The sequence below is a fragment of the Medicago sativa genome, chromosome 6 (assembly GCF_051527215.1).
Source record: "Medicago sativa cultivar Bolivia chromosome 6, Bolivia_mono, whole genome shotgun sequence".
Lineage (NCBI taxonomy): Eukaryota > Viridiplantae > Streptophyta > Magnoliopsida > Fabales > Fabaceae > Medicago > Medicago sativa.
This window is the reverse complement of record NC_140754.1, coordinates 13,140,671-13,160,561: the sequence shown is the minus strand read 5'-3', so window position 1 is coordinate 13,160,561 and position 19,891 is coordinate 13,140,671. Positions and strand designations below refer to the sequence as shown.

General features: G+C 32.6%; 3 protein-coding genes and 1 long non-coding RNA gene across 4 annotated transcripts; 1 reads left to right on the top strand and 3 right to left on the bottom strand.

Moving 5' to 3' along the window:
- Positions 1–1,945: 1,945 nt before the first annotated feature.
- LOC146912975 (uncharacterized) lies at positions 1,946–2,489 on the bottom strand. The gene is made up of 3 exons (XR_015013229.1): positions 2,382–2,489; positions 2,166–2,262; positions 1,946–2,069 (listed from the first exon to the last, which is right to left on the bottom strand). It is a non-coding gene; the product is annotated as an uncharacterized LOC146912975 (long non-coding RNA).
- Positions 2,490–8,593: 6,104 nt separating this feature from the next.
- LOC146912974 (protein TRANSPORT INHIBITOR RESPONSE 1-like) lies at positions 8,594–10,348 on the bottom strand. The gene is made up of 2 exons (XM_085720829.1): positions 10,297–10,348; positions 8,594–9,872 (listed from the first exon to the last, which is right to left on the bottom strand). Exons 1-2 carry the CDS (start codon positions 10,346–10,348, stop codon positions 8,644–8,646), a joined length of 1,281 nt encoding a protein of 426 aa, XP_085576955.1. The 3' UTR covers positions 8,594–8,643.
- A 2,891-nt stretch (positions 10,349–13,239) lies between these two features.
- Positions 13,240–15,531, bottom strand: LOC146912973 (uncharacterized). The gene is made up of 3 exons (XM_085720828.1): positions 15,456–15,531; positions 13,528–14,051; positions 13,240–13,476 (listed from the first exon to the last, which is right to left on the bottom strand). The coding sequence occupies exons 1-3, from the start codon at positions 15,529–15,531 to the stop codon at positions 13,240–13,242; spliced, it is 837 nt and encodes a 278-aa protein (XP_085576954.1).
- Positions 15,532–15,578: 47 nt separating this feature from the next.
- On the top strand, positions 15,579–16,829 carry LOC146912972 (F-box/LRR-repeat protein 16-like). The gene has a single exon (XM_085720827.1). It carries the CDS (start codon positions 15,579–15,581, stop codon positions 16,827–16,829), a length of 1,251 nt encoding a protein of 416 aa, XP_085576953.1.
- Positions 16,830–19,891: the final 3,062 nt, after the last annotated feature.

Below are 19,891 nucleotides of genomic sequence, written 5' to 3'. Positions count from 1 at the left end.
CACCTGTTTTGGTGGTTGGTGTGTCAATCACACGTGTATTGTTGCATGAGTCCTCAGCCTCTGGTACATCCTGCAGACATTGGCGACAAACAATTTGATCAATTGTGTTACGGATTAACTTTATGGACTCATGAAAGATTAATGTAATAATTACCAATTGTGTTACGGATTAACTTTATGGACTCATGAAAGATTAATGTAATAATTACCATCGGAACATTTGAATTGTTTGGCGCAACACCATCCACACTAAGCTCAACAACAGATCCATTGTCGGGTTTCTATCACGTATACATCAATAAAGGGAAGCAATTAGCAACACAATTCTTCCTTTATGCGCATTATTCTATAACAATTATAAAACCGTAATATCAGTTATGTTCTACGTTCAAATTCTACTTAAACATAAACTGCTCAATGACACCAACATCATCAGATGCCTTCTTTACAGCATAATTCCAATACTTCTTTACGACATTTCCTTCACCAACCTCAACCTTGAAAAGAATTTGCTTGTCAATCAGCACATTAAAATCAGCAGGATAATCATTGCCTACTGCTCCCTGCTCAAAAATAATAAAATGTTAGTACAAATTTTCGTCGGTAGATATACCTCATATATAGACCACACATTTATACAATTATATAATACACGACTACCTCATCACGTTCATTGATCAAGTCTTGCACATTACGCCCAATAAACTGGGTCACCTAGCGATCAAAAAGAACAAAAGTAGTGGACCCTGTGTCGTCCATCACGTTGACATGCAGCTTGAACCTATCAAATAATCAACTATATCAATACAATTCCACGCATGATAAAAACAAAAATTATATTCGGATAAAATTTGTTTCCCTTGGGACTGCACCTTGCAAGTTTTACACTTGCGACAACAGAGCACTCCGTTGTCAACTGTGGCCAATGAAGCACACTGGGTGCATGATCGAAAGTACCAATCAACCCCAGTTTCGATCTCACATACAGTGGCAAGCACCGAACCTTGACAGATCTGTAAATATTTCGTAGCCTTTTGCATAAAAATATTGAACAAAAATAACAAAGATGAATCCAAAAATACATCTAAAAATTTCATTAAATAGATAGCCACCTCAGTTGACTCAATCATGCTTTCAATTGTCATTCGGTTGGTGTTGAGCAAGTCATCTGATAAAGACGCGGAGCTATTCGTTGAAATCTGGCTGACACTTCGAGTTAACTGTATTGATGCATTTTTCATTCTAATAAAAGGGCACCAATGTCAATAGAAGAGTAGCGAGACTCAAGTAGCAAGGTAAGGGACGACAACATATAACTCATGTAACCTATTAATAATAATTGGACAATAATATTTGACAGTGTTACTATTAATATTGTGCTGCCTTTTTCTGTGTGCACATCTTCTCAAACTTTCTTACTTATTACAAATTCTAACATGCCATCAGAAAACTATTGTTAGTGGATATCGTTAGGGTCGTATGCCAAATAAGCTACCCATAAACGATGGGAGGACCTCCAGACAACTTAATTACGACCAAAAATACTTGCCTTTATTCAATAACATATAAAAATGTAAATGGTTACCCTGTCATGTACGCAGCGACTTCAGGCAAATCGCCATTAAGTATCAGCTTAGTCCCATTAAAGGCATTAACAACTCCCATAGCACCTAATTTTTCAAAAATTCAACAGCAAGTGAACATATATAATTTCACATTTCATTCTTGATATCAGCAGAAAGCACAAACTTAAACCATGACATAACTAAATACATGTGTGTCTTGCTGAACTGCAATATCAATATAGTAGGTGTGTGGTTGTCATGGTTGCCAAAAAAGGTCACAATTTTGTCAGCATGTTCACCCCAAAGAGAGCAATGCAAGTGGTTGTTTCTGTAATAAAATATTACCAAAATATCAATTCAGGAACATAAGGTATATCAATATACATGTGTGTCTTGCAGAACTGCAATATCAATATAGTAGGTGTGTGGTTGTCATGGTTGCCAAAAAAGGTCACAATTTTGTCAGCATGTTCACCCCAAAGAGAGCAATGCAAGTGGTTGTTTCTGTAATAAAATATTACCAAAATATCAATTCAGGAACATAAGGTATATTAAAATTATATTACATGAACCAGATACAGAGAAACATACAAAGCTTACTCAAGATCCTCTAAAGTGAGATCAATAACCCTGCTTTTCCTTCCATCCTTTTCAGTTTCCCTTATATCACCTCTTTCAATTACATGACCAATAACATCTGAAATTACGTATACAAAGGCAAACACAAATAACAAATGTATGAAATTCCTAAAGGAATGCTTATAGGTAGTAATAATGTACAACGCACATTCAGAATTGAAGTCTTTGAAGTCTTACCCGTAGACACTTCCTCGACAGTTGAAGAGAGAATTTCATTGAATGACTTGAACTCAAAAACGTTCATAGGGATAGCAGGCGAGTGTACTTTGGTAAAAGTTGAACTGTGCATCATACTAAGCTTATGTTTGTGTGAAGTTACCTTATAATGACCTTCATTAAAACCTACAATTGCATTTTCAAGCTGATATGTACCCCCTTCTTCAACCATGGACCTGAACTTTGCCACCAAATCTTTTCTAGCTGTGGCGTGAATACGTAATTTTGGAAATAGTTGTTTCGGGAAATAGAAGATATAAATATGAAATAGTTGTTTCGGAAAATAGAAGAGATAAATATAAAATAGTTGTTTCAGAAAATAGAAGAGATAAATATGAAATATGATCAATGGCTAAAATTGAATGGCGCCTGAATGTGCAAGATCCAATGGCTTAGAAAAATGGAGGGGAAAATGGGGGAAAATATTAGGGTTAGGGTTAACTTGGGGGATAAGCTAAAGTAGAGATAAATATGGGTTAACTTGGGGGGATAAGCTGAAGTAGAGATAAATATGAAATAGTTGTTTCAGAAAACAGAAGAGATAAATATGAAATAGTTGTTTCGGAAAAATAGGGCTATAGATAAATATGAAATAGTTGTAGGGCCAATTTGTTTCGGAAGTAGAGATAAATATGAAATAGTTGTTTCGGAAAATAGAAGATATAAATATGAAATAGTTGTTTCGGAAAATAGAAGAGATAAATATAAAATAGTTGTTTCGGAAAATAGAAGAGATAAATATGAAATATGATCAATGGCTAAAATTGAATGGCGCCTAAATGTGCAAGATCCAATGGCTTAGAAAAGTGGAGGGAAAAATGGGGGGAAAATATTAGGTTTAGGGTTAGCTTGGGGGGATAAGCTAAAGTAGAGATAAATATGAAATAGTTGTTTTGGAAAACAGAAGAGATAAATATGAAATAGTTGTTTCGGAAAAATAGGGCTATAGATAAATATGAAATAGTTGTTTCGGAAAACAGAAGAGATAAATATGAAATAGTTGTTTCGGAAACTAGAAGAGATAAATATGAAATATGATCAATGACTAAAATTGAATGACGCCTAAATGTGCAAGATCCAATGACTCAGAAAAGTGGAGGGAAAAATGGGGGGAAAATATTAGGGTTAGGGTTAGCTTCAGGGGTTAAGCTTTAGTAAATAAGATATCGATTTATTTGTCCATTTTTTTTTTAATATATTTTTGTTTTTTTTCCACACAACAATAACCACTCCATATTTTTTGTTTCAAAAAAAAAAAAAAACCACTCCATATTTTTCTGTACCAAAAAAATAACTCCATAATATTTTTTTGTAAAAACTAAAAAATAAAAAAAAATCCCTTTTAGAGGAGAAAGAAATTAATTTCAAGAGATTGAAATAAATTTTTTTTTTAGGGAAAAATATTGAAATAATTCTGTAACTAACTAAATAATTTTTTAAAATAAAATGATTTTTATTACAAAAAACAAACACAAAATAGATTCTAATTTTTTATAAAATCTCTAAGAAATAATCTCTTAAATATTGAATGTTAAAGTCACTTTTATTTTAATTCATAACAAATTAGCTCTATGAGATCGTTTGTTGTAACTTTTTTAAGAAAAAAAATCATTATTTTTTAAAATAACTTCAAAGAGTATTGTATCTATTTTAGAAGTTTGTGAAATTTCATTAACAATTTTAATTGAAGTTGGAAGACAATGTTTCTTTTTAACCATTCAAAAGTTTATTAACTCTGACCAAAAAAAATAAAAAATTATTAACTATGTCAAAAGTTTGACCCTCTGTTTTGTGTATTTATAGGCGTCAATCACTTAGATACTAATCTCTTTTAAAATCGAACACCATGTTCATAAGTTTATAGTACATGGCGTTCTTGTCCTAAGGTGTTACTTTTCAAGTGTGATTGGATTGAAGTCAATAGAAGCTGCAAAATCAATCAATTTTCGGCATGACACTGGGAATGAATAGAGGCTGTTTTTACATGGCTCATACATGCATGCATGTGATCAGCGGTAGTGCTAGCAAGTATTTAAGATGCTTTTAAGGTTGTTGAAAATTTAAAAACCATATTATGTTACATTGTTGGTCATGTTTGGCTTTGCTTTTTGTAGAAAGTGCAATGAGGAATCGTAAATTCAAGTAAAGGAAAGAGAACTCGAGGTTATACACATATGCGAGATGTTTGGGACATGCCAGATGGAGACTTTGTACTCTCTGATGTAGATCCTTTAGGACAACCAAATCGTCGGGACTTGGGAAGGAAAAAATCTATTGAATGCAATAGGGATCTTGGTAAGGAGACATCAAAGTGCTCATATCAATTGTTTTTGTTGGAGACATACATGAGTCATACATTACTGACATGCTTGAGCTAATTTTGACCTAGTATAAATTTTTATAATAGTTCAGCTTCATCTCATCTCCTCTATCTTATATTTCTTTTGTACTATGCCTAACAAAATGGTTGTTTTGTTTAGCAAATCAGAGCAAATATCAATTTGTTCCTGAACTGTCTAAGCAAACAGAAAAAAATGCTTAAGGATAACATATGCATAAAGTGGATGCAATTTAAGTATTATTTGTAAATCAAAAGGGATATGATGAAAGTAAGACCGATCGAAGAGGAAATGGCAGTATATATTCATGATAAAAGGGTTTATCGTATTCTGTGTCGCTTGATAGTATGTCATTGGTGCTCGAAGGAAGGACAGGTGACCACCATTTTCCCTCTCTTTCTTGATTATTTTACCTTTTCATTTGGTTTTGTGTAACTGTTAGTACTTTCAATTGTAGAACTATCAATGTTGAAATACTGCTGAATCTTATTAGCAGTATTGTAATAGTTATACAAACGACAACTATGCATATCGATCAGTTTTGTTTGTCACCAATATTGGATGATACGCCTATGAATCATAGTTTTGAGATAAGTGAATTTGAACCCACCAACTTTTAAAGAGGGTAATGGTAGAAATATTTCATTACTTAAATTAAATTACGACTAACTTGTTGCAAAAAAATTTAAAAGACTAACATAAATTAAAAACATCTAGCTTTAAGAACCCCAGGAAGTATTCAGCCTAATGTATACAAACTTCTACACCATAGATATCAAATCACAATTTACTCCTAAAGTCATTATAAATCTTTTTGTACACATGACAACCTGCTAGCTACAAAAATTAACAGCTTGCATACTACGAAATTCTCCTATTCCCATCAGCACAAGTACTGTTATATTTAGCTATTTCTGCTGATGTGGCAGAGTTAGTTAGAGCCACTGCTGATGTGGCAAGGTTAGGTATGAGGATTAGTTAACCATTTAGCAAACTGGGGTGTCTAAGGATTATGATTAGCATAGAAATAGGTTACCAGATAAGTCCTTGTGTGTTTGACGAGTGTCCAAGGTTTGTCAAAGCAAGTTAAGAACGACTGTTTAGGACTGAACACTTCTCTAATTTATCTGACATGTATTAAAATAGTGCTTCATATAGAGATACTAATGTTATATAGAAAGTCAAGGAAATGACTTGTATTCATGCACAGTTGTGGATTGAAGGACATGACTTGTATAAAAGAAGATAGCTTATGATTTTGTCACAACCACGTATAATTTTGAAAAGATTTGTAACGAGAAAGTAGTTTACTCTGGTAGAGTTGGATTTTTGTGGCTTAAATTCACTATGGAAACAATGTTTGCATAATCAATTGACTGTGCTCTGGAGGATCGATGCTTTGAGAAGCTTCAAATGAATTGACGTGGTGTACAAAATATTGAGCAATTGACTAGTTCTAATGCCTGCAAGTTTCATAGGAAATAGTCAAATTTATGTATCTCAAAAACATCAGTTTTAGTCTTTAATATCCCAAAGTGATTCACATTGGTTTAGTGTTCTACCAAACAGATGAGTAATTTAAACTTTCGATAACATCCTAATTTTAATGTATAAGTGAAGATAAATAAGGAGAAAGGAGTTATAGTGTATCAGTATAGTTAATTAAATAAGATAATTCATCAGTAGGTGGAAAAAGACTTCACATTGCTCAGCTTGAACAGGTTTTCTTCTGGAATAAGTAATAAGAAAACAGAAACTATTCTATTTATATATGTAGAGTTTCACCTCACCAGAGTGGTTACAATCGCAGCAGAAGATCAGATGATGGATACATTTGGAAGAAGATATGGTAAAAAACAAGAAAAAGGAGTGAAAATCCAAGACACTTTAGATCGACAAGTTACCGAGCAATAGAGGTACTTTGCCTTTTACTTCTAACAAGATGTGGATTGTCTATATTACTTGCTTATAGAGACTCGAGGATCCAAAATTCAGTATTTGTTCTTCAACCATCAATGCAATTTCTCTACTTAATAGCTGATTGAATCCTATGATGATGTCTACAATTATGCAAGGAATCACTAAAGCTACAGCCAAGTTGTAATAATTCCTAACATTTAACTTTCCAAAGTGTTTAGGATTTGTGGTTGGACAAAAACTAGTCTTATGATCATCCGTTTTACTCTTTTTTCCGCAGTTCCTCTCTCACTTTTTGCAGCCATGTCTAATGGTAGCCAAGTCGTCCAATTCTTTCAATCAGAATTAAAAGATGCATAGGTGAATCTATCGTTTCAGTGTGACCAACTAATTAATATAACTATCAGTATATAGAGGGAACCATGCATGTATTGAAAATTTATTTGTGCATCGACCATTTTAGTTTTGTCATCCCAATTTGGTAAATTATAACATTTTAATTGATTTTCCTTTTCAGAAGCAAGCTCTGATTTCGATCTCCACCACTATTTGCACATTCAACCAACTATGTTGACTTTTTCAGAAACATTCTATTCATATTACCAAACAATGAAATTTAAAGATTAAATTACTCAGACCTGAAATTTTGTCCAGGCAATTAATGTGATGAACTCCTATAAACTTCTAAATGCTTCTTATAAAGTAAAATTGACAAATAATTCTCTCATTGAGAATCTGTCATAAGCTAGAATCTATTTTAACTTTGACCTTACCTAAGGTTGATACATTTCATCAAATTCGTTAACAAATAAAGCATAGGTAACCTCAGCAAACAGAATAAACAATAACACATGTTAATAAAATTTGCTTCAGGCACTAATTTGAGCATAAATTTCTTTGAAAAGCAACCATCTTCCCTCAATCTCCGGTAACCTGTAGCATACACAAAATGAATCAACAAGTGTCATAATTCTCCATTTGGTCACCTTAGAGATAAAATTCTAGTCAGTAAGATATTTGACCCTCCAAAAACTGTAAATTCTAAAATATTAAAAAAAATAATAATAGTTTTTTAACAAACCACTATGTTAGTCTCTGGAGTACTGTTTTATTTTTAACAAGAGGAAAATAAAAACAAAAGAACTAACTATGCTCCTACCACTAGTTAATTCACCTATACACCAAGGATCCAATACAATACAAATAAAAACACTACCCCCTAATATGAACCTGCTACCGAAACTAATGACATTCTTGCCAAAAACCCTTAGAGTGTGTTTGGATGAGGTAATTTGAAAATTTTAAAGAATTTAAAATTCTAGGCAATTTACCTCAAAGTATTTGAATTCCCTCATAACATTACATTTCCTCAACATTACATTACATTCCCCCATCCAAACAATGAAATTCACCTCAAAGTATTTGAATTCCCTCATAACATTACATTCCCTCAAAACATTCCCCCATCCAAACACACTCTTAATATACCTTGGATACACTGCTCTTGGAAACCACAAAATACAGCACTCAAAAATACCCTCTCCACAAATCATCAAAATTCATTTGCGACAAACAAGGCTATCAAAAATATGCATCAACATCATTTTTCACACAGCTAACTGATATAAATTCAGCAGCATCCATTCAACACTCGCATAGGATCATGATTCAAACAAGCACTAGATAACACTCATACTCAATGAGAAGCAGAGCACTATTCATGACACAAACCAACATATTTATATCATCCAAAAAAGTAATCATATTCCGCACAAATTTTTCTGAATTGAATATAGACAAAACATGATACTTCGGTTATTGGTTCTTAATATAAACAAAACAAAAACAACAGACTGGTTAGTAAATGCACCTCTGTAAGTTTACAATTTAAAAAAAAATAAAAAATTCTTAGAGAAGTAAATATTAAAACAAAGACAACTTACAGTAATCATATCAATTTCAGAACACTAGAAAAGTAGGCATCCATGGCGAGAGATGAGTTCCCTAGTTTTATCACTTATATAAAAATCTTCCAAATAAATCTTTCTCAGTTGTTTGCAGTTTTCCATGACATCTTTCACTCCTTTCTCTGTGACCCTATTACAATCTATCAGTGATAGTTCCAAAAGCCCTGGACAACTCTTTGAGATCGCATAGAGTGTTTCATCATCAACATATGTATCTGACAAGTCCAACACCTCTAGCTTGGGAACTACAAAGTTCATTTCAAATAGGTCCTCAAATGAACACCTGGCTAAGTTCAAATGTCTAATCTTATAACATCTTCTTAAAACTTGAGGAATACCTTCAAAATAGCCATTGCACAAACTCAAATCAAGAAGCTCCAAATTGGGGAAAGAGGAAGCAAACATTATGATGTTTTCGTCAGTTAACCAATAGTTCTTACCTAAATAGAGAGACTTTAATTGAGGGTATACACCAATATCTGTCAAAGAATCATTATCCTCTGAAGTCTCTTCCCCAATATCCGTGCCTTCCATTTTGATCTCACTAGGTGAAGGACAATTTCTAACTAGTAAAAACAAGGATTCTTCTGTGAGGTCTCGACATAGACTAAGGTTTATAGACACCAAATCAGCAAAAAACAAAGTCAACTGGGAAACATGTTGATCATTCAGAAAATTACTGCGATCAAGTTCCAAATGTTGTAAATGTTGACACTTGGATAACAGAGAGTGAATTGCATTAGTGTGATTTTCTCTCAAACTTTTACCGAGGTTGAGTTGTTTGAGCAAAGGGAAGCAATCGGCAATGAGTAAGAGGTGAGAGCTTTTAAGAGAATGAATGTCGGAAGCATTGAGAGAGGTCAAAGTAGTAATCTTTTGCGAGAAAACTTGTAATCCTATAGCAGGAAAGGTCGGGTTATTGGAGATATCGAGTGATTCGATATTTAATGGGAAACGAGAGATTTCTTGTAGAAGCTTGTTGAGGTCACAGTTGTAGTTCGAGATTTTGAGAGAGTTGAGGTGTGTGAACCTTTCGAAGAAGCGACCAATGAAAGGGCGTGTTTGATCCAGGATAGTAAGTGAGAATAGGAGACTATTGGTGATGGAGAGGAACTGTTTGGAGACGAGCGATAGAGATTTTAAATAGTGATTACGGTTGTTGTAGTTGATGACGAGAAATCTGAAGACAATTTCCCAACAATCATTTGAAAGAAGTTCGGATCTTTTTCCTTTTCAATGGATATCGGAAGAGTTTCAATGGTGTTAATCTTACCGGTAAAGATTTTCTTTTCCTTTTCATTGGCAGGGAATGGTACGAGCTCCGCCTACGCCGTTGGGAAAGGAAATAGAAGCTATGAGAAACCATATTGCACCGGTTTTGAGTGTTTTAGGGTTTCGAATGAGAACAGAACGATAGATAGTTTGCTTGTTGTAAAGTAAAATAGTAATATATGCATTAGTCAGTAGGCTTTGTTGGTGGACTCCGAGTAAAGGACTTTTTCAACAAGTAAAACATTTGTTTTTAATTTTTTTTTTTGAGAGATTTTTTAAAAAATTTATTTTCATTAATACAACAAGTAAAACATTTGTTTTTAAATTTTAAAATATTATATTTTTATTTTTTGTAACGTAGCTTAGCGGCTAAAAATTCACCTGTTGAAGGTGAATAAGTAGGGTGCCTAGAGATCGAACCCAAACCATGCATATTTCAATGCGTTGTCCAACTCACTAATTTTATTAATATTCAAAAAATTAAAATTATGGTCCGTTATGTTGTTTTTATATTTTATTTTGTACCTCTAATTTTTTTCTTTTCATTTTGATCTCATTAGTTTGAAATATTATACAATTTGATTCATCAGTTTGTTTCGATAGAGTTACTTAAATAACAATTATTTCCAAGTTTTGATCTCTTAGGGGCAAACGTTAGACACCTTGTTCATTTTTTTTTTGGTAGTGGCCGAGTTTGAACCCCGGACCTTGCATATTTTATGCATTGTCCCAACCAGCTGAGCTAAGCTCACGAGGACTGTTTGTCACAATAACTTAAGGGACTAAAGTTTCTTACATTAATAATAACTTAAGATGTTGTTTGGAAATAAATATGATATTTGTCCTAATCCCTGTTTGTTTTTGTATCCTTCCTGTAAATTACTAATAAGATTTTGGTAAAGGGATTCTGTTTGGTCTTTTTTTTTTTTTGTTTTTTGACCGAATGTTTCTTGCATAGTTGGATTCAGTTTTAGAAAAATAATAGTAATGTGTACATTTCAAAATTTAAATTTTACAATACTTCATTTAGAATTTGGTTTCTACCTCAAATTTTCGAGTTAGATTGAATCATTGTCGGCAATTGCGGATATAGCGGAAAATAACGGTTAGTTCAAATTCCGCTGAACAATAGTGTGATATAATTCCACTATATAACTGTTGTTTTACAATATTTTCTACTATGCAAAAGCACTGTAGCCAGACTTATTTTCTACTAAATAAGGTATTTTTATGGCTATTCTCATATACTTTCTTTAGTAGTCAGCCAAAAGAAATTGTTTGTTTCTATATCGACAATTTGCAGCGTTATGTTTTTATATGATGCCATTCAGAAGGATGCTTAATTATATAGATTATACAAAATTTCCTAATGATTCAAGGAAGGGACTTTATACAAGGAAGCAAATAAAAAAAAATATCTTTTTAGGACACTATTAAATGCTTTGAGAAGCTTCAAATGACCTGAATGCAAGGTTCTATTCAAGGTTGTCGGAATCAAAAATTTAAGCAAATTTGTTCTGCCTATCTTAAATCGACTCGTAAACTCGACATAAATTCAAACTAGTTTACCTCGAAAATTTAAATAATATTAAAGTGTGCATGTGTGTGTGTATTAAAAACATATTTTATACTTAAATAGCACAATAAATTCATTAATAACCAGGCACATTCCTAAGAAAAATTGGTTGAGAGGGTATTTTAACAAACAGCATCTGATGCACATGTTTCATAATCAACAGAAAGGATCTAATGCACTTTTTGACCAATTTCAATATCAAACTGAGATGGAGTTCCTGTTAACAACTCATGTAAATAATACAATAAATATACTAATAACCGGATCAAGTGCAGTAAAACAGAGTTTGTTGCTTTGTGATGCAAATGTTCCGTTTCATAGTCGCCTTGGAATTCTCTTAACATTCCCATAGAAACACCTTCTCAAATTTGTACATCTTAGACCTCTTACAAAACGCTCAATTCTTTATATTAGTTTTCTTTTTTTAGAAATTTAAATCTGTTGTGTCAATAATAGCTTGAAATAGCCACAGAATGTTGAACAAATTTGCCAATAATAAGAGTATGTCAATCTCAGGGCTGAACCTTGCACAAAATGTTGCACAAATTTGCTAGTCATAAGCTAGAAACTAGGTTAACCTAGACCTAATCAAAGATTAATACATTTCATCAAATTCATTAGCAAATAAAGGAAATTCTTAGGCAAACGTATTCTTCAAATCCAACATTTCATTAAATTCAATCAAAATAAACAGCAACTTTTGGAAAACTACACATTAATATATCCAGCAAGACAAACTTTTTGCTCCAACAATTATAACAAAATAAAGGAAATTCTTTTGAACTGCAACCATCTTTCCCCGATCTCCAGTAACCTGTAGGTAAAAAAAAAAAAAAATCAACAGTGACTTGATTGAGATGTAAAGACCCCGCAGCTAAATACCAGAACTTCGATATTGGCTAAATAATGACTTCTGATCCGATTTATTTATATATACCCACATTAAATGTTTTATTAGAAGCACACAAACACATTCCACACATACCAAAAGCACTCTAAAGTCTAAAGCTCAAGTTAAACAGAATTCTGAGAAAACTTTCAAAAACCTAATAACAAGGATTGCCACTATATGCAAAGGTTTAAGGATCACTGATTCAGTTACTTTGTCACTAGAAATATCCTAGTTACTTCAAAACTCTAAATTACATGAAATTTGTGATCTGTTATGAGAAATATCCTAATTACGTAGAAATTTGTGATCTGTTACGAGTTTCAATATCTAAATTACATGAAATTTGTGTAATGAGTTGTTAGGCCATATAATTAAGTCAAATCTGTTAGTATAAAAAGTGAAGCTCAACAAATATTATATAGCACAAAACGGTATACATTCGTAACAGACAGCGTAGGATATTATCATATAATGTAGAGAATGAAATAAACTATCAATAAACTAACATTAGACTAAAACACCAAATAGAAGTCAAAAAACAATTCAAGATAAATGCTCTTCTTAGTTAGAACATTTTTGGCAGATTTGTGACCAGTGAGATAACATTACCACACCAATGCGATCAAGCTTAAGCAAGCAAAATAAATCAAACATAAGCTAATAATGATGACAAATTGAACCAGAGTTGGTTGTGGAAAGACATGAGAATTATACAGTACAATGTTATTAAGGGAATTGTCCTAAGTAAATGCAGATTTGTAAGTTTAAATTTTAAAAAACTAATTTCTCAGAAAAGTAAATCTTACAACAAAAACAACTTACAAAGTTCAAACTTCAGCATAGCATTTTTAGAATACTAGCAAAGAAGGCATCCATGACGCAAGAAGAATTCCCTATTTATCTCACTTGAATGTAATTCATCCAAATAAATCTCTCTGAGTTGTGTGCAGTTTTCTACCACATGTTTAACTCCCTTCTTTGTGACCCTTTTACATTTTTGCAGTAATAGTTTTAAAAGCCCACAACAATTCTTTGAGATCGAATAGAGTGTTTTATCATCAACTTTTGTATATGACAAGTTCAACACCTCTAGCTGGGGAATTACAGTCTTTATTCTAAGTCGCTTCACTCTTGGACATCTGGCTAAGTTCAAATGCTTAATCATACCACATCTCCTTAAAACTTGAAAAATACCTTCAGATACGTATTCACAAGTATTCAAATCAAGCAGCTGCAAATTGGGGAAAAAGGAAGCTAACATTATAATCATTTCATCACGTAACATTGAATTTCTACCCAAATAGAGATATTTTAATTGAGGGTATACACCAGAATTCACTACACTCTCTTTCCCAATTTCTGTGCTTTCCATTTTGATCTCACCAAGTGAAGGACAATTTCTAACGAGGGAAAACAAGGCTGATTCTGTGAGCATATCACAACCAGTAAGGTTTATAGACACCAAATTACCAAGAAACAAAGAGAACTCGGCAACATGTGTATCATTAAGAAAAAAAGTCCTTTCAAGATTCAAATGTTGAATACATTGACTCTTTGATAACAGAGAGTGAATTCCATTGATGAAATCAGTTTGATTATTGTCCGATTGACGTTTTGACAACAGAGAGTCAATTCCATTAATAAAATTAGGCTGAATGAGGTTGAGTTCTTTGAGCAGTGGGAAACAATCGGCAATTTTTTAACAAATAATTTTTTTACGAAAGCTTCAGATTAAAAATTCGTTTGAATAGCTTATATTAAAATATCATTCTAAGTATTTCACCATTTTGTTATAGTTTTTTTTGGATACTAAAATTTAGAAAAAATCTCTAAAAAAAAAACAAATAGTTTTTCATAAAAATCATTTTTGAAAGATGTCATTTTGAAAAAAATATGTGATTTTATTTTTGAGTAAATTTCCCAAAAAAAATATCATTTTTAAAAATACAAAGAAAAATCCATTTTTTCAAAATATATAACAAATGGACCCTTTATAAAAAAATTAGAATCTATTTTGTGTTTTTTATTGTAATAAAATTGATTTTATATTAAATTTTTTTTTTTTTGACACAAATTATTTCAATCTTTTGGCACAAATTACTTCAATCTTTTGTTTTTATTTTTTATTTTTTGTACAGAAAAATATGGAGTGGTGATTGTTGTGTTGAAAAAGACAAAAGTTTAAAAGAAAAATGGGCAAATAAATCGATATAGTGAAAGGAAGATTGTCCATAAACAAAGCCCATTGTCTAATGCATCCTTATTTATTAATTTTGTTACGTCTACAGCAACTTAACCTAATTTTTTCCCGCTCATTTGCTTTATTAGGTTTGCAATTATTTAACCTAACAAACTCCATCTAAAAAAATACATTGCACACCAATTTCATTCCTATCTGCTTGCCTTTTTTTTTTGAAGAAAATATTTTCTACTATATCAATGATCACGTATGATCCTTCTATTTTATACTCTTTTTTGCAAGAATTTTACACTTTTTTTTTGGATTTTTTTTAATTTCATGTCTGTTTTTTTGACATCCTTATTTATCCTTATTTATTAATTTTGTTACGTCTGCAGCAACTTAACCTAATTTTTTCCCGCTCATTTGCAAATTAGGTTTGCAATTATTTAACCTAACAAATTTCATCTAAAAAAATGCATCGCACCAATTTTATTCCTATCCTCTTGCCTTTTTTTTTTGAAGCAAATATTTTCTACCCTAATCCTTATTTATTAATTTTTGTTAAGTCTGCAACAACTTAACCTAATTTTCTTTTATAATATTTTCAGATTTCATACATTTTATGAAGTGTTTTATTTTGACTACTATAGATTATCACGTGTTATTTTTTTCACCATTACCAATTATATATTGCATATCCCTTCAAAAAAATTATATATTGCATTTTATTATTCTTATGTCAATTTTTTTACAATAAACCCGAGCGGGGCACGGGTCAAAAATCTAGTATATATAAATGGAATGAACACTATACAAACAACCATTAGTTCTTTTGCCGAAACCCTAATATCTTCTATTTCCTTTCCCACCAACGTCCTAGGTGCTCATACCATTCCCTTCCAATGAAAAGGAAAAGAAAATCTTCACTGGAAAATTTACCATTAGCGAAACTCTTCCAAAATCCATTGAAAAGGAAGAAGAAAACTTCTTTCAATTCTTCACAACAGTTTGTTATGGAAGAAACTTGTTCATATTTACCTGATGATTGTTGGGAAATTGTCTTCCGATTCCTCATCATAAACGACAACAACCGTCATCACAATTTAAATTCTCTATCCCTAGTCTCCAAACAGTTCCTCCACCTCACCAACGGTCTCCTATTCTCACTTACTGTCTACGATCAAACACGCCCTTTCGTTGTTCGCTTCTTCGAAAGGTTCACACACCTCAACTCCCTTGACCTCTCACACTACAACTGTGACCTCAACCAGCTTCTCCGTGCAATCTCTCGTTTCCCATTAAATATCACATCTCTTAATATCTCCAATAATCGGACCATTCCCGTTAATGGGTTACGAGCTTTCTCCAAACAGGTTACTACTTTGACCTCTCTCAATGCTTGCAACATTCAATCTCTTAAAAGCTCTCACCTGTTACTCATTGCCGATTGTTTCCCTTTGCTCAAACAACTCAACCTCGGTGAAAGTTTGAGCAACAATCACACAAATGCAATTCACTCTTTGTTATCCAAGTGTCGACATTTACAACATTTAGATCTTGATTGCAATTTTTTTCTGAATGATCAACATGTTGCCAAGTTGACTTTGTTTCTTGCTGATTTGGTGTCTATAGACCTTAGTCTATGTCGAGACCTCACAGAAGTATCCTTGTTTTTACTAGTTAGAAATTGTCCTTCACTTAGTGAGATCAAAATGGAAAGCACAAGTATTGGGGAAGAGACTTCAGAGTATAATGATTCTTTGACAGATATTGGTGTATACCCTCAATTAAAGTCTCTCTATTTGGGTGAGAACTATTGGTTAAGTGACAAAAATCTCACAGTGTTTGCTTCTTCTTTCCCCAATTTGGAGTTGCTTGATTTGAGTTTTTGTAGTGATTGGACATCTGAAGGTATTTGTCACATTTTAAGGAGATGTTATAAGATTACACACTTGGACTTAACCGGATGTAATGCAGATGTGGACATATTTGAAATGAACTTTGTACTTCCCAAGCTACAGGTGTTGGACTTGTCAAGTACAGATGTTGAGGATGAAACACTCTATGCGATCTCAAAGAGATGTTCTCAGCTTTTGAAACTATCACTGATAGGTTGTGACTTGGTCACAGAGAAAGGAGTAAAAGATGTGGTTGAAAACTGCAAACAACTGAGAGAGATTGTATTGGAAGATTCTGACGTAAGTGATACTATTAGGGAACTGGCCATGGATGCCTTATTTGCTAGTGTTCTGAAATTTCTATGAACACTGTAAGTTTTCTTTGTATTAATATTTACTTCTCTAAGAAATAAATTTTTAAAATTGTCAACTTACAAAGGTACATTTACTAATCAGTCTGTTGTTTTTTATATTGAGTATTTGTAACCGAAGGATCTTGGGAAACAAAGATGTTTCCATGCTGCAATTGCATATAAAGTGATATGTTGTTTATATTTAGAACATATGACTTTCAATTTTTACAATATAGATTTTGAAATGCTCTTTAGCTGTAACTATCAAATAATACGATTTTGAGAGTTCGTAGTTTTCACCAACAATAGCTGTAAGGCCTTGGTGTGAACAATGATGTTGATGCATATTTTTGCCAGCCTTATTTGTTTGCAAATGAATTTTCTGCATCAATTACATGCTTTGTATTTGAGCCTTGGTGTATATATAGGTGAATTAACTAGTGGTAGCTGGTGGGTGTCTAGTCTGATACTAATACACATTAATAATATTGATGTAATAAAAGTAGTTCACTTGTTAATACATTTACATATATATTGGATTACCATGTTATTGATCTACAATTGTGGTAAATTTAACTTGGAGATCCTAATATCTTTGTATAGATTTTTCTCTCAGGAATCTAGATGGGTTTGTGTCCTTCTAATAACACATGTAATTTAGGTATATATGAATAGGATCAAAAGTCATTATGTTTATTTTCGCGGTTTTGATTGTTTAATAGGCATGGGCTTCACAGCAAATTGAGTGACATTTGAAAGAGAGGAAGTTACAGGAGATCAAGGGAAGATGGTCGATTTTCAGGAAATTTAAGCAAGTTTGGAATTAAACAAACAGCTAGAACTAGAAGATTTCAAAGCTCGATCAATCACCTAAATATTTTTTTTGAGGGAAACCTAAAAAATTTATTTATTTTGTTCACTTTCTAATTCATTGTTTTGTAATGATTGTTGGAGCAAAAAGCCTGTCTTATTGGATTAAAGTGAAGTTTTCCATTGATCTGTCTTACTGATGATTGGGGTTACCTATGCTTTATTTGCTAACAAATTTGATGAAATGTATCGACCTTAGGTTAGGTCCAAGTTAAAAATGATTCTAGCTTACGACAGTTTCTAAATGAGAGAATTATTCGTTTCTTTTACCTTAAAATACGGATTTAGAAGTTTATAGGAGTTCATCACATTAATTGGCTCGACCATTAGACATGACCGAAAGTAAGATTAGCAAGTAATATAGACAATCCATATATTGTTATAGTAAAAGGCAAAGTACTTCTATTTCTTAGTAACTTGTCACCTGATTTTCTCATTACTTATTCCAGGAAAAAAAAAAAACTGGCCAAACCGAGCAATGTGAGGTATCTCCATGTGATATTACACCAGAATTGAAGGTTTATCCCATCTACTGATACACCAGAATTGTATACACTAGAGATTCATATATATCGAGTTCAGTTTTGATAGAACCCGTAAAATCAAGATGCATGTGTGGAATGTGTTTGTGTCCACTATGTTGCCAATATCGAAGTTTTGCTATCTAGCTGCTTGGTCTTTATTTTTCAAGTCACTGTTGATTGTTTTTTTTTTTTTTTTTTTTATGCCTACAGGTTACTGGAGATCAAGGGAAGGCGGTTGCAGTTCAAAGAAATTTCCGCAAGTTTGGAATTGAAGAAATAACTAGAATCGAAAGGTTCCAAAGCACAATTGAGTGCCTAAATTTCCTTTATTTTATTATTATTGGAATAAGGTGTAGTTTTCCAAAAGGATTTGTTGAGTGGCAAATTTTACTAACCTCATTGTTACTGTTTAATCTGATTTCTGAGGTCACCTATGCTTTATTTGCTAATGAATTTGATGAAATGTATCAACCTTTGGTTAGGTCAAGGTTAACGTAGTTCCTACCTTATGATCAACAAATTTGTGCAACATTCCATGGCAATTTTCAAGCTTAATGTTGTATACCCTCATAGTATAGTTTATACAATATATATCGTAGCAAAAAAAAAAAATCAATATGATGAGTGAACACTTGCAATTAGCACGATATTGCATGCCAGAACAGATTTAACTTTCTGGTTTGCCTAAACTCATCGCTACTTTATAAAAAAAAGCAAAGCATATGTAGAAACTAACATAAATAATGGAGCTTGTTGTAATAGAGCTCTAAGATGTAAAGAATTGAGAAGGTCTATTGAATGGGAACATCAAGTTAATTTGAATCGGACTATGAAACGGAACATTTGAAGACATGCATGGAGACGAGTCAGAGAGAATTCCAATCGGACTAATATAGCATCACAAAGCTGCATCAAAGTCTGTTTTACTGCACTTGATCAGTTTTTTATGTATTAATTGTTTGCGAGTAAAATACCATTTGGATCATTGACCGGAAATTCATAGTTATTCCCAAACTAGTTTCCAGGTCCCTTTCAATGAATATAAAATTCACAATAATATCATAAACAATGACAAACATAAGTTTTAGCAACTACTAGTAAATTAACGCAATAAACAAATAGATAATTTTGTAGCAACAACTTGAATAAAACAGAAAACGCTAGTGGGATGAAAATAAAAGTTGAGAGTGTTTTGTGATCTGATGGATAGACATTTTATACACGTAGGCAATTTAGATGAGTTGGATCATTTCAAGGGTTCTAATTTTTGAGGTATCGATATATAGTCATAAATAGGTGTTTTTTTTTTTTTTTAAACAGCCAAATATATTAAAAAAGCCACAAACCCCACTCAAGATGAGCAAGGCTGCGCATAACAATTGTTACAGCAGAGGAATGAAAACAAAAACCCCAATAACAGCCCCTTACACCAGTAACAACAAAAACACCAAATAAATGACAGCAAAACTAGTGACAGAGAGCAATCCGCAATACACAGAGCCCACTCAGATTGCCAAAGCCTCCTAATGCCGCAACTAAAACCAAACAGTCACACTCCAAGAAAAAAACGGGGATTCCAACACCATTCATAATATAAGCACGTCGCAATTTTGAGCCTACTCAAGCTCCATTGCCACGAAATCACCTTAAAAATCTGATCATTTCTCATCATCCAAACCAC